Here is a 15480-nt window from a genome sequence, read left to right as displayed (position 1 = left end):
AGCAACACTGTCTCTGGACTGGGAGTTGTCTGGAGTGTGATCCTGAAATGATGCTCGTGTTGGTTTGAGGATGAAAGGAAATGAAACCTTTTTGGGACCTGTATGGCCTCTGGGGTAGAAAGAGTGAAATTACCAGTTTATCTGTAGAAGATGAAAATCTAAGGCTGGAAATGTGCCTTCTGTATCTATAGGAGTCTGCAAGATCTGCAGGGTGATGATTTGGGCTTAGGAAGTGTCTGTTGTTGCTATCTATGCAGGAACAAGTGACCCCTCATACTAGGTGCTCATTCTCAACTTTGCAGGAAGGTTTGATTTCCAAGACAGGAATAGACACTATTCAGTTTCTTCCCTATGGTTATATGGCTTCTACATGAACACAGATCTGTTCCCAGGCTGCAAGTGTGGTGTAGAATTGCCTAGATTAGCTGGGGGGGGTGGGGGGTGGGAACAACAAACAAAACCCCAAACAACAAACAAAAAACCCAAAACCACCAAACAAAAACCCCCAAACCCCCGTAGGTGACAATGTGCTTAGGGCAAGAGCTGTCTCAGCCTGTGGGTTCAGATGCCTGATGCTGGTTGAAGCCTACAGGCAGTATTGCAATGCAAATGTATAATAAGCCGAAGCAAGCTGCTCAGGAGGAAGCGAGGTTCATTGCTTCACCGTTTGCAAAACTCATGAATATTTCTGAAGTACAAAGGTTGTGTGGGAACAGTGAGAAGGTACTATGGCAGAGCAGCTGAGAGGCCTAATATTTACAACAGGCACAAGATACTTAGCTACGTATATCCTCGCACATGACACTATGGAGTCCTTTTGCAGCATGAGAACCTCACCTTGGGAAGTTTTGCATTTCTTGTCTCAAGAGAGTCTGCAGTAGTCAAACCTGCTGTCTTTCAGAAGAGTAGTGCTAAGTACTGACACAAGATCTATCAGGAAGAATTTAGGGACAGTTACTATGCATAGCATTAATGTGACCCTGCCCTCAAAGACCTGTTTATACAATACAAATTTGAGTTCAGACTCCAAAGACACAACTGTTGTCTAGATAAGGCCTTAACAAGAATGCTTGAACCACAGAGTTGCCCAGGGACTTTAAAAACGGATGGGATTCAAAAAGGGTTTCAGTGCCATAATTTCAAAGTCGGGCATCTGTAATAACCTGTATTGCACTGCCTCTCTTTTCTAGTGTTAGCAGGTGATGGCTTGCCAAGCCTTGGTTTTCAATCCTGCAAACTCACAACTGCAGTCTGGCTGCTTCTGCAAACTGCAACTGTATTAGGGTTCTCTGATTGCTAGACTTTTAACAGTTCAAAATTGTTTAATTTCTGCAATAAAGAGGGGGGAGAGATTCCAGATCATTTCCAGAGAGTCTAAAACTAGGATTTGATTTACCCTTTATATCTTCACAATCCACTCCCAGACAGGACCTTATCTGAACTGGCTGATGCATACTCATGCTTGAAGATGATCTGACAAGGTGTGGATCTAGTTTTTACTATAGCCACCTGCCATTTCTTGTCTCTGCTCTAAGAAACTATGCAAAGCCAAACCAGAGTATTTCAGGAGTAAATAGGGTTGTGGAATGGGTGATGTTTTTTATTTTTTTTTTTCTTTTTTAGAAAGAAACGAGGTGCAATTGATTTGCAAACACAGAGGAAGAAAGCTGGGAGTGGGAGGACAATCAATACTGGGCTTGACTACTGCATTCCAATAGAATGTCTGCATGGCAATAAGTCTAGAGAAAAGATTGCAATTAAGCAGCAAATGACTTGGTAACCAAAGTCTCCTGCCACTTCAGCAGCGAGATGCCAGATAGTGCAATACACTGATATCTTCTCATTAATTGTAGACTGGAGGAAGTATATGGAAGTGGAAAGGGGGAGGAGGGGAAGAGGCAATACAAATCTAATAAGCTTTAAGTGCAAGAAGATAATTAAAAACTGCAATTCCCCTGGCATTTGTTTAAAAAAATGAGGTGAAAACGCACAGATATCAGTGTTCAGCTTTTCCTGTAAACTCAGTGTGAAAGCCCATGCTGAATATGTTCACTCCACTTCCAATGAGTGAGTCTGCTGGTATTTCTTGGGTGCCATTTTCTGATTCTTTCTGCTTCAAAGTTGCAAGTAAATGAATTTCATGGTTTCAGTTCCTACACAGAAGGATATATCTAAGACAAATTACTCCCACAAGCACCTGGGAGAGGACGACCCTCTCACAGCCCCACTGCTTTTTGCAGCTTCATGTCCATCCCTATGAGCAGTTTCTGTGAGCACCTTTGGGGATGTGCTGAAACTGTCCCCCTGGTGTGTGTTTTAGAAGCTCTGTTTGGCTGCTGTGTGTTGTTATCCAGATGACCTAGGAATGATGAGTTCTAAGTTTCTTCTAGTTTCTATTTGGTTACTAAATGTTTTCCTAAAACTAGCTGGGAACAACTCCCCCCACCCCCAATCTACAAGAAGAGTGGGGATTGAGGAAATAGCAAAGCCTTTCCACATCCTTTGTGGGCAGCAGGCAGATGTGTCTACTCTCTAGCTCAGAAGTAATAGTAGGAAACAGCACTGCGAGCTCCAGAGAGGCTGGGCCACTCCACCATGCTTTGGAGGGATGGATTACATCTAACACAACCCTGAAATGGTCACTCTGGTGGTGACAGTTGAGCTTTGCTATGGCAGTTTAGCTCAGACAGCACCCAAAAAAGCTATCAGCTTCTGCTCTTTTCCAGGTCTGTCTTGGCCAGTGCTATGGGCTGCCTTGGGAGCTTTCTGGGACTTTTCTCCATCCCTTAGTTCTTACAGAAACACCCTTGAAAGTCCCATAGCACTGTTTGTCTCCTGGCCCAGCAGAGACAAGGACAGGGAAATTGCCAAGTGATTTGAAAATTATTGATGATAGAAAAGAATTTGGAAATTTAGGGTGGGTTGTTGTGTTGTTCAGAGAGAAAATTTATTCTCCAAATAAACAAAAAGAGGCAAAACATGTAACAAAAACACTGAGAATGTAGTTTGCATTGGTGCAGGAGTGTTGTCTGAGCTGAGAGCTCTTGGTGCATTTTAATAGCAGCCAGACAGTGGCTTATCTTATTTACGCTGGTGTAATCCCTAGTGGATCTGGCTGAGAAGGTGCCATCAGGCAATTATCACAGCAACAACACTGGAAAGGATCTCTTCAAAGGGTTGATGAACTAGCATAATCTTTTGTGATATTAACACTGGTGTGTAAGCAGACACCACCAAGTCCCTAGGAGGTCCAGCCCACCAGCAAGCACATGAAGGTGAAAGCTGGTGGAGATAAACAGCCCAGCTGCTCAGGATACCTAAGAATTGCATTCCTTAAAATGGAGCAGTCAAGCTTTGCAGGACACCTGTTACTGGCTTCTCCCAGCCTATACAGGCACTGTTTGCTCTGTCTGCATTATTTTGTTTCAGCTAAACAAATGATATGTTCTTATACAAAATTATTTGGTTTAGAAAGTGGCTCTCCTGCAATCTGGACATCTTAGTTTGCTCAGTTCCCAGCTCCCCAGTTGGCTATTTTTTTTCTCCTCCCTTCTTCTCTCCCCCCCTGCCCCACCCCTCTGTATAGCCCTTGTGCAATATTTTCATGCTTTTTTTGACTGTGCCCATGGCTGTCCGTCTAATTAAGTCCAACATCACAAACTGCCCTGTTCTGGTTGAATGCTGATACTGAGAAATATAATTTTTTTTCTTTGCAAAGAGGAGAGGCAAAGGAATTCAATTAGCACTGGGCCTCTATTCCCCTGTCAAATAATTTAATTGTTAATCATTAATTCTGAGGGTAAAAAATAATGTCTCGCAGCAGAAGCACACACTGTTGCAAACCAAGTGTTTCCAGAGGAAATATATCTCTGCCAAGTGTGGAAGGCTCAGGTCCCTGTGAAGGTAAACTGGTACACCACCAGTGGCTCAGAAGAACAGCACTGGGTTTATTCCTCTGGTTGGGCTCTCTGCAGGTTGGGGAAATACAAGATACCTGATCGCTTATACCAGTTCAGTGCTGCTCAGCAAAGGTTTTTGAAGTGGTTTCTTTAATTTTGAAACACAACACAAGCCAGAAAGCTTGGCAGCGGGGTGTTTGGAGTAGCGTTCATGTGGGCTGGTTCGCACATTTGTCCTTCAAATTTGATGTTTTCTGTAAGTAGGTATTCCAGGGGAGAGGAATAGCCATCAGGTCTTTGAGGATGGCTGAGGTGACCAGTATAACTTTCCCCCATGACCTTCAAAGCCAGGCCTTTCTAGAGCAGTGTGGAGTCTTGGGGACACAGGAGAATTCATCTGCTTCGTTTATTGACTCCAGCAGCTCTGAGAGGCATAGTCACAAAGAGAACATCAGACGGTTGGGTGCAGAAATGCATTGTGCTGTCCCTGATTAACTAGCGTTACTAGTGGTAACTCTCTCCCTGCTCTGCTTGCCTGGATTTCCCAAACCATCTCCCTGGTCTCAGGGGTGGTGCCTCTTGGGCACAGAGACCTCTGAGCAGAGACTGGAGCTTAGCAGAGCTCAGCCTGTACTCAGCCTCTGCTGATTCTGGGGCTGCCCATCTCCATCTTGTTCTCAGCAGCTGGAGGGAGAAAGGACAGACAAGAGATCTTCCTGGTGAAAAGGAAAAGGGGCAAGCCCTAAACTCTGTACCCAGACTCTTATATCTGACTGCACATCAACATGTTATCTTGAGGGAAATGCTGCCAGATGCTGGCCTGGGGAGGCTTGGCAGAGACTGCAGGAAGACTTTTTTTTTTATGATTAGATTTACTTCAAAATGAATAGCACAATCAATATTGATAGGCAATTCAATTAAAAAGGATGAAACTCATTGTCTGCATGTTTTTCCCTGTCACGTTGTCTGAATTCCTGGCCTGCAGCAGTAGAGGTGGACAGAACAAAAGAAGAGTGGAGGTGTGTGGGGAGAGGAGAGCCCCAGTGCTATATTTTTGGCCGAGCATGGTGCAGAGTAGAAGGAGCTCTGTGTGTTACAAATGCGCTGGTTGCACAATGCTGATTGCAATCCATGTGGTCATGCTCAACTGCTGGCGACTGCAGTCCATGCAGTATGGATGTGGGCATGCTACAGGGGTGAATTTGCAAAGCCAGTTCTCAGAGGTGCAGAGGAAATTTGAACTTGGTTGTTTTCTTAATTCAGCTGAGAGCTTATGCAACAGAAGCATGGAGCAGACCTGGATGTAGGGACAGGATAGGAAAATAATCACGTACAGCAAGACTGGTGAAATATGGAATTTGAGAGCCTGTGAGAAGGAGATTTCACCCTGAGAAAGAAATGGGCAATAAGCTATTATTCATCCCTATTTATGGTGGGAGGACGGAGATGGAAAAGAAAAAATAGGCTTGTAGAATGTCGCTGTCTCTGTCCTGGATGGTTGTGCTCTGTTGCTGTGAGCTGTTTAAACCAATTCTAGCTTTTGCACCAGAAGTAACTGCATTGCAGTAGTCGCAGGATGTAATCAGTTAAAGTTTTAACCCAAAGGATCCCAAAATACTCTCAAAGGTCCTGCACAACATGTGTTACCACTGGTCCCTGCAGCTGTAGAGGAGAAGAGGAGCTGGGAGGCACTTTTCCATGGGCCTCAGGGAATTAACCCTCTGTGATCATTCCTATCCAGGGAAAGCTGCAACAACTTTACTGGAGTGAGAAAAATCTCGTCTTCAGACTGCAGCATTCCGATGTCTCTATGTTCCACTGCCACGTTCCTGCAGCCCATGGCTCCTACCCCATATGGCAAAACACCCTGTCTAGAACTATAAAACATCTCAATTACACTGATTAACTCTATGGAAAGACACCAGCACTTGGAACAACTGCTGACTCTGCCTGGACAGAGCAATAAGAAAATAATGACTGGACAATCAGCTGGGGGGTTAGAAATCTGCACGTTGTATATAGTTGAGATGCAAAGAGCGCAGGGAGACCAACAAATTGCATGGGAATAGTGCTCAGTTGCATGCAAGATCCCTAATCTTACAAGGACTGTTCAAACTCTCATACGTTGCGTGGTCACTCTTGCTTATAGCATATTAAAAAAATGTGTGTGTTAAATTCAGTTTTGAAGCCACAGGCATTATCTCTAGTGACCTTCTCAACTAATTTGCCTTCCAGAAGGGTATACAGCTCTTGGAGCACAAGTAGTGACTTTATGAAGATGTATGATCCGAAGCCACTGAGACAGGATTGAAAACATAACTCAAACAATGGAGAAGCACAAGTCAATGCTCAGGTTTTAATCACTTGTGAAATAAACCTAGCAAACACCAGCATTGACACTTACAAGTGCCTATATTGAAGAGTTAAAAAAAAAAAAAGGTATAATTGCATTTTTCATGGAAAAAAACAAAGGAAAAAAAGTCCCTGCAAAGACAAAAGCATGTGTCTAGCTTCACACACACCGAATATTCCCTTTAAAGTCAGGGGGGCTAGTCAGATATTTAAAGTTATGCATAAACAGTCTTCCTGAATGCAGTAAATAAAGAGGGGAAATGTCTTTACAAGATGAGGCTTCATATTCTAGGTAACAATATTCTCTTCGCTAATGTGCTCTTGATTTAATGTTTGGATGGAGAGCTGCAGTGGGAACCTCAATTGACGTCAGAAGGTTTTAGATCACAGACCAGACAAGTGTCAGAGAATTACGAGAAATCGCGGATGCTCTTCTATCTATAGCTCTGCAGTTGCACTATCAGTCGCGTTTTCATCAGTTCAAATAGCTTGCTACAGCAGCTTTTTAAAAATTAGTTTTAGTTTAAGGATTTATGCTGCTTGTTATGATTGGATAAGAATATTGTAACTGCTTTTTTCTTTTTTGATAAATCAGAGGTGGTATGAATACGTTTCTTTTAAAAGAGATATAACACGCAGTGTAGAGTGGTGGTGGGCTTTACCTGCTGAAACTTTTTGCTACAGATCCTTTGAAAAGGTCTCCTGAGCTAATAAGCATAACCTACCTACAAAATTGTGGGTCTCATAGTAAAACTGGGGGTCTCTGACGTGCGTCTTTTGTACTGTGTAAAACGAGTTGTGTGATACGAGAGCTCATGTTGATATTTTCTGATAGAATTAGTTGTTGTCATTGCAATGCAAATACTCTGCTGGAGATGAATGTTCGCTCTGTGCTGTCTGTGATTCCTGGTGTAATATATCAGTTTATTCATGAACTATAATGAAATGTAACTTCTGGAACGAATGGCTAAGCTCTGGGTCCCCTGTCCAGAAGGGCTCTTCTCCTCCCCACCCCGGCTGCCCTCTGGCTTTGGTCTCTTCAGCTCCCTAACAAAAAACCCCATCTATTCAACCCTGGCAGTGCTGCAGGGCTCGCGTTGGCGCAGCAGAGCAGGTTGTGTTTGATGAGGCTTGTACTTTGTCAGCCATGCTGCTGGGAGATGATTTCTAAGCCCATAGCTCTGTGTCAGGGTGTGACGGATGGGACTAGAAGCCGGAGGATGCTTGCGATTCTCAGGCACATGGGGTGGCAGGAGAGGTGGGATGCGCACATTTTGGTGTTTAATTCAGATCTTGGGAGCTCTGGTGCAGGATAAAGATCTGTGTGTGTGTGGATATGCCAGGAACTGTTGCCCTGCTCAGCAGTGCTTCCAGAGGGCAAAAACACTGGGAGTGAGCAAAGGGACAAGACTGTGAGGATACCCCACAAGAAGTCACTCTTTTGTCCACAGCCTGTCTTTGCAGTTCTTACAAGATAAGAAAAGGCTGCCTCACCCAGGAATTCAGAGTGTCTCGCTTCCCTACTCCCAGCTGCAGTAATACATGTGATGCACAGATCCTGCTGTAATGGGGGACTCAATCCATCTGGCGCAGGGGCTCTTGGCACCAGCAAGGACATTTGGACCTAAGGATTTTTTAAAGGGTGCTGATAACAGCTGACCCTCGTATGCTTTCAGGTTTTATACCTCCTCCATAAGAGAGGGGAGGAGGGGCCTGTACTTGGGGCTTGGTACAAAGCACCTTTTTACTTGCATTATCTGAAATAAAAGAAGAATAAAAAAAATTCAAAGGAAATCTGGTAAAGGTGAGAAGTGATGAATTTTGTTGGGTTTTCTGCATGGTTCCTGGCTCAGCTCTGTTTTGCTGCTGACCAAGACACATGATAGTGATCCAATCCACCATCGATCCCGGTTCTGTTGCTATTTATTGATTTGTGTGTTTGCTTCAGCCCTGCTGGGGCTGGGGGACAGGATCCGCATTCTGGACGAGTGGTCACAGGGGCAGGCATCGCTCGCAGGGCGGGCACATGGGGGGAGCTGCTGTCGGCAGCTTTCGTCTGAAGGCAGCGTGTGCAATGATTGATTGCACTGCAAGCCCTGCTGTTCCATGCATGCGACACTCCTTGTCTTGGCAACCTCTTGGTAGATTTTCCCTCTTCACCCACCCCGCAATGAGGCACTGATAAAAACAAGAGAGTTCCCTGGCTGTCTGCTAAGGCATTTGGGTTTTTTGTCATTTTTTTGTCTTTTTTTTTTTTTTTCCCTAACACGCTGTGAGCCACAGTGGAAAGATGAAGAGGGAGAAATAAAAAGGAAAGCAGGTGGAAAAGTGTGTTCTTTTGTTTTCCGCCTCCCTCTCAAAATCCAAATTTCGTGGGGTTTGGTAAACTAAGATTTCTCCTGCTTTTCTCAGCTGGCACTTAGATCCAGCAGAGATGTATTTACAGGATGCCAACTGTGTCTATGTACCAGCCAGATGTGGTGCAGTCCCCAAATCAGCAGCTTACCATGGTGCATTATATGGATGAAATAATTGTCTGCATAATGGGGAGTGCTCAGCACGTGTAAATGATGGGTGCATCTGTCTCTATCTATTTCGGTTCTCTGCAGGCCCTCTCTGTGCTTGGCCTTACCGAGGGGACAAAAGCTATATTTCTGTTTTTTTCAGTTTCTGTGCATCAGGGTCTTGAAGTATCAGGAGAGATTTAAGAGCAGCTTGGAGGTGTGCGTCTGATCTATAGCACCAGTGTGATCCAAGCATGCAGACCTCCGGGACCAGATCAGCTAAAACATACCGGCAGTTTCTCAAGAGGTTAAGGGCACTACATCATTTTGCACCAACCAATCATCTTGGCTAAGAAATACCAATGCAAACCATCTCCCCTCGAGGGAAATGGTTTCTGTTGTCTGGCTTTGTAAACACAAATGTAAATTGTCTATGTACTTTGGGGGAAGGGTGAGAGAAACGAAGAAGAGGTGAATTTTTTTTTTTTTTTTTTTTTTTTCCTCTTTAAGGGGAACTGACCTGCTGAATTAGCAGTATTTTATTATGCTGAGTGCAATGCAGAAGTTGTTCTTTTCTGGGCTGTGCAAGTAGGTCTAGAAGTCAGCAGCCAGACAGCCTGGTGTTGAGTTGTCTGGTCATGGCTGCTAATGATGCCTTGCACTTGTAGCAGCAGGAAGAATTCCTGCTTCTTTTGCTCCTTCCTTTTTGCTTCATTTATCCCAAGGTTGTTGTGTGTCCGCCCCCGTCTGACAGCCCCCTCCCCTGCCCCAACTGAAGTTATCAAAAGCACTTGGAATGACTTTTTTTGTCAATCAAAAAATTGAATCAAACCATGGTGGGGAGGGTATGCTGGAATGGCATTTTTAGCATGTGAAAGAATATGATGAGCCATTTTTGTTGAAAGGTGTGAGGTGCACAAGTGTAACCATACTTCATAACAATAGAAATCATTGTGCTCTTACTGACAGATAAAGGTCAATAGAAAGTATGCAAGGTAATGATAGCAAAAGGGTAATTTACTAGAAATAGCGAAACCCTGATTTAATGTGCCACAACAGTGAGAGCTGGTACAGACAAATAAAACAGATAGGCTGATACTGCATTTTGACTTCTATTTGTTGGCTTAACACTAGCCACTTTCTCAGAAAAGCTCCAGGTTATAGAAAATGAGCAAGTGAAACTCAGTGAATGGATTTAGATGGTTTGACATATTTAAATGTTGTGGGTTTGATTTGGATGTTGTGATTTTAAAGCAGGATATATATTTTTAAAACCCTTGTCTTTCATCAGTACCTAAATAGCAATTATATTTATTAGGTGGTCTGACATCTTGTTCTCAATGCTGAAATTTGGAGAGCCCTTTTAACCTGTGTGCTAGGATGAAATGAGAACAGACTTCTCTGCTGGTTTTCTTTCGCAGATGAATGATCCCTGCTTGGTGCTGGTATAATAAAGTAATTTAATTTTGGACATTGATTAACATCTTAATTCAGATGCTGGGATCCTTTTCTATCCAGGTCACCTCATGAGAATTTGTTGAGATAAATTTCATAAGCCAACAAGGAAAGTGTTTGCTCAAGAACAGGGGAACTGCAGCATGCTGTTGCTTACAAGTGCTTTCCTTTTTGACTTCAATCACTTGGTCAGTAGCAGAACGAACTTCTTAGCCTTTAGTCTGTGCTATTAAATCTGAGACACTTGAGATAGTCAGAGGACCCTTTGCTGCTGACTTGCTTCATACATAAGGGTCTCCAACACGTCTTTCATGGGAGAAGAGGAATAAGGAGGCACCAAATTCCTGTGCCTAAATTCTTGTTCTTGAAGGAAGTGTCTGTAGACAATTCATATGATGTAATGCTCGTACAAGTAAGGGCAGGATCCTACCGTTCCCTCCACATCTCTTTCTAGAAGCAGCTCCCTTCAGGTATTTGAACAGTAAATACGTGTTCTGCCAGTGGGACTTGCTGTAGTATAAGGTAATGTTCAGTGGGAGTCAAGGTGGACAGCCAGTCTATATTACCTAAAATTCACACAGCACCAGTGCCTCAGACGAAGTGCATGTGAGTGCATTTTATTAGTGCATGTGAGAAACAGCAACATTTTTTGTAATGTTTTTGTTAAGCAAAGTCATTATCTATGGCTTTCCTGCTCCTTGCACTCAACATAAGGGGAGGGGAGTGTTTTTTGCCCAGACATTTGTGAGGCCTTTCTTTTATTCTGATCTATCCAAAGAGCAGGTCTGGAGTCATTTAAGTCAGCTCTTTAGAAAAGAAGGTTAAGATTAGACTGTGTTAGAAAATGTTTTGTGTACTTTATATTGATTTGTCTTAATTGCCTAAAATGCAAGTGAATTGTTATAGATGGATGGAAGTGTGTATAAAGTCCCTGCAGAACGCAGGGTCCCAAACATTTTGTGCTTCTACTGGGATGACACCAAATTAATCTTTTGTTGTGGAATGATTTATAAGGTTTTCTAGGTAGAATTGTCTACCTTGTCACATTTTCAAACCTCAAATATGTAACCCTTTTAGCAGGGTCTCTAGTGGGGCTAGTACAGGTTGCAGACCAAAGAAGCTAAAGAGTGTCCTTAGAGTCATCTAGTCCAAGCCTTTGCTAAATCATTTTTATTTCATGGAGGAACCGACAGACTCAGCAGCAGCACAACAGGTCATAAGGCACATCTTCTAGTAGATTTTGGTTAGCATGAGGAAAATACTCTTTAACTACTGAGAATATCTGCTACGTTGCTTAGCTTGTGGCTCTGGAAGTCCCTGGTTAACGCTTCATTCACAGGTACCTCTGTAATGCTACCTAGCACTGCAGAGCTATAGCAGAAGCTTTGGAAATAACAGGCGCATTACTCTCCTTTTCCTTCCCCTGCCTTTTCTTTTGTTGTATTTTCAAGGGGCTGAAATCAGCAGCTCTCCAATCACCTACTTTGTCAAGTCTGTGTTAGGGAAAAAGTGTCTGTCTTTCCACAAAGTTAAGAGGCATCATGTTCACAATGGCACCTTCTTATTGTTTTAAAAACTGGAATCGAAGAGCTCTATTACTGACAGGAGGGAATACAAAAATACCAGTTAGAGCAATCCAATAGGGTCTGAGGCTGGCAGCAACTTTTAGCCTGTGAATCACTTGGAGCAGCAGCCTTGAATCACTCCTGCTAGCTGACAGATTGCTGTTCAGAAGGGGCCAACTCTGGTCTTGATGCAGTGGAGGACATGCTGCTGATTCCTGATATACAGAAGTGCAATTAGGACAAGAATCAGGCTCAAACAATTTCAAAGCCTCAGAGGACAGTGTCCAGTTGGGTAAGATGCCAGTTCTAGGCTATGTTTTGTCTCCTAACTTGTAGAAGGTGCGTTCCTACCCCCAGGCTTATGCAGTGGTGTTTCTGGACCACTAGAGCTATTAAAATGTGATGGTACAACAGAGTGTCCAGGCAAGATCATCACAGGGTAGGGGTGGCTTTTTGTTCTGTGTGAAGGAATTCACAACGGAGCCGCAGTACGAACATGTAGTGTATGTAGTTAGACTTTGGGAGAATGTTTGTATATGTCTCCACAGATATACGCAGGATATCTGGAAGTCCCTGTGTAAATATTGTCCAGTGTATTTTTATTTTCAAGAAATAGTATTTTGCCTTAGAAATATGTGTAAGGAAAGGCTGGTCAAGCAGCCTGTCTGACAGAAGACCCTCTTCATCTCCCACCCCAACCCAGTTTCCATCCCTGCCTCTAGCCAGGTTCTCAGTAAATGTCTTAGTCACAGCTAAGTGGCTGCAGCCTGAGAAGGCAGGTAGCAAAATGGGAAATGCTCTTCCATAAAGAAAGGCACGTCAGAATAAGCAGCTTATCGCCAATTCCTTCTAAAACATCCCAACTGTAACAGAAACAAATATCATATTGGCAATACCATAACGTTTGCATTCACACACCAGCTGTTACTCTTTCCCACAGAGTCTTGTTTTTTAAAAGGCTGATGAAGGGCATTTTTGTTAAGCAACGGATCTAGTTTTATTTCCTGTATTGGCTGTATCTAATTTTCCTTTGAGACTTTGGATTTTTCTTTATTTTTGTGGTACATGTGCTAACATATAATGGATTCTCTTTCCAGAATATTTTTGAGAGGCTGACAAAGTGTGGTACACCCTGTAATTTAAAGCAATGCATACTTCTATTGAGGATTATTGGATTATCAGCTTGTGGGTATTTTAAACATTATGTGTGACTGAGTGCTGGAGTAATCGGCACGCTAAATTTATGAATGACTGTTAATGAATAAACTTCTCTTACTGAAACTGAAATAGCAAAGCTATTCCTGGACCAGAAAGGCTGGTAGATTTTTGGCCTGTAATAAATTCAACACATAACACAAAGCAGGAGAAAAAAGAAAAGCATTGCTTAGAGTCAGTTTTGAGGAGGAATTACTGGTTTGTTGTTTTGTTTTGTTTTTTTTTTTTTTTTTTTTTTTCTTCTTGTTTGGAAAATGATTGCAGTAAATAAAACAATTTGGTTTTTACACCTCCCTGTAATTGAATTAAAGCACTTTCAAATTTTCTTAAACATTAATTTCAGGAAAACTAGACTTCCAGAAATAACTTTTATATGATTATGTCATATTGTATACATAGCACAGGCATGCATATTCATATGTATATAATTTATAACAGTATAAACATTTACATTAGAACCTGAAGGGACTCGTTTACCACGGTTTTGAATGCCCAGGGCTTTAACTGATGTGCTGAGAATCTGTAAGTGCTCACACATGTTATGTGATGCATAAGTGTGCATCATAGAACAGGATCAGCAAGACAAGTGTGTATCAATTTCACTTGTTCGGGCAGTTCAGAGGAGAGCTGGGCAGATGCTTTAATGCCAGGGCCATAGGAAATGCAAGCCTGGAAATGCCTTTTTTTTTTTATCTTCCTTTTGCTTTCTGGCTTATTTATGGACAGCATTCCAGAGCATTTATGTGTTGTTTAATCTTGTATTTTATTTCTGTACTTCAACATTGTTTAACTAAAGAGTTTATTACATGTACATAGGCTTCCTTTTAGTCCACCCCACTATATTGTGCAGTGCTGCTTTACACTTGTGACTAAATAAGATGAGAAAGGATGGCTCTGAAGTATTGGGTGTTGTACATTGCTTTTCAGATATTGGTGATTTTAGTTATTTCTAGAACGTCTTTCTTGGATTACCTAACAAACATTACATGCTTTGAGTTCACGTTACAACCTTGCTGTCTTTGATTTGCTGTGGAATTACAGGAAAAGTAGGGATATCCAATTTTTATGCCTGGAAAGACTTAAGTGTTCAAAAGAAAAGAGGCTGCTAGCTAGAAAAGTCTGGCCAGTAGCAGCAGGTCTGCTACTGTGACTCATAATAAGTATTATACCAGTGATGTATATGTAAATAATGTCTGTTCTTTCATGTTAAATGATAAAAATGAGACTGGTAAAATACAGAAAGGCAGAAGTAAAAGCCATGCAACTGAAACGAAGTCTAAGACTGATGAGCAAGTTCAGGTTGTGAAAGGTGTTTTTTTTTTTTTCAAATTGCATATATCTGGCATCTATCACTTGCTACACCAGGCTGCATTATTCATGCAAATACAGAATAGCTTCTACCTTCTAATATATTTTTTGTCCATTTAATAAAAATACTGCAAGGAGAGATGGACCAGAAACAATTCTTTAAGACTAAAACTGCTCCTTCTCCTACCTTTAGCCTTAGTGAGAAACTGAACATATCTAAAACAGTCAAAATACAGCTAGTCGATAATGGATATAATAGCAAAAAGCTTCCCACATCCCCTTTGGCTTTCATTTAGATTCTGCAAGGGAAGGATGTTGAAAACTACATGAAAGAAAAAAGTTGGGAACGAAGGTGATTATTTCTCTGCTTTCAGTGACTTTAGACATAGCAAGCTGAGGAGATAGGGTGAAGCCCTCCTTGAGAAGAAGTATCAGGATTTCTCCAGATAACATACCTAAGCAGTGAAAGCATCCTACGGAACTCACCTGAACCTGCAATCTGAGGATGGGGAGGGGGCGAGGTGGGAATATTTACCCGGGCAAATTCAAGTGCAGCATTCCCAGCCGCCACTAGTTGTCACTTTGCAACCAGCCGGGGTCGGTGTTTTCAGCACTGCGGTTAGCGAGATTGCGGTGCTAATTAAACGGAGTAACTCCCAAAGCCGCGGAAAGTCCCGAGCCCGGGGCTGTGCGATAGCCAGTCTCGGGGAACCGAGAGGAGGCGAAAAGGCAGCTGGAGAAAGGCGGAACGCCGCTGTCCTAAGGCTGAGGCTGTGTCTAGGGGCTATGCCCTGAGCTTGGGGTCGACAGGGCAGTCCAGCCAGGCAGCGCCCGGTGCGCACACACTCCTCCCGTAAAGCCGAGCCTTACCTGAAGAAAACGATCGTCTCCCACACGTAGACTCCGAGCGCGTTGACGTTGCACATTTTTCCAGCTCTCGCTGATTTTTTTTTTTTTTTTTTTTTTTGTACTCCGTGAGGGGTGGGCCGGTGGGGTTGGCCAATAAAGTAACCCGGCAGTTGAGGAGAATTGGTAGGGGAAGCGAGCCACCCCTCCCGAGGCAGGCTGGGCAGGGGGAAGGCCGGGAGGGCTCCGCTCAGCACCCTGGACGGTGGCGGGAAGGGTGGCTCCGCTCAGCACCCTGGACAGCGCCTGGCGGCCGCCCCCGATCAGCACCCTGGA

General features: G+C 43.1%; 1 protein-coding gene and 1 long non-coding RNA gene across 3 annotated transcripts in view; one reads left to right on the top strand and one right to left on the bottom strand.

The window, feature by feature from the left end:
• The window catches only part of GLRA1 (glycine receptor alpha 1), a 40047-nt gene extending 24823 nt beyond the window's left edge, over nucleotides 1-15224 (bottom strand). For both annotated transcript variants that reach the window (XM_009466827.2, XM_009466826.1), the window contains exon 1: nucleotides 15169-15224. In XM_009466827.2, the coding sequence (XP_009465102.2) occupies nucleotides 15169-15224 (56 nt within the window). The remainder of the gene's footprint in view (nucleotides 1-15168) is intronic.
• Nucleotides 1-15480, top strand: part of LOC148056145 (uncharacterized) — a 183671-nt gene that overhangs the window by 9125 nt on the left and 159066 nt on the right. The window lies entirely within an intron of this gene.

Source organism: Nipponia nippon, unplaced genomic scaffold, assembly GCF_047370975.1.
Source record: "Nipponia nippon isolate SJK-2023a ecotype South Korea unplaced genomic scaffold, ASM4737097v1 scaffold_17, whole genome shotgun sequence".
Lineage (NCBI taxonomy): Eukaryota > Metazoa > Chordata > Aves > Pelecaniformes > Threskiornithidae > Nipponia > Nipponia nippon.
Note: the sequence above shows the minus strand (reverse complement) of the source record. Positions and strands in the feature narration are given on the sequence as shown.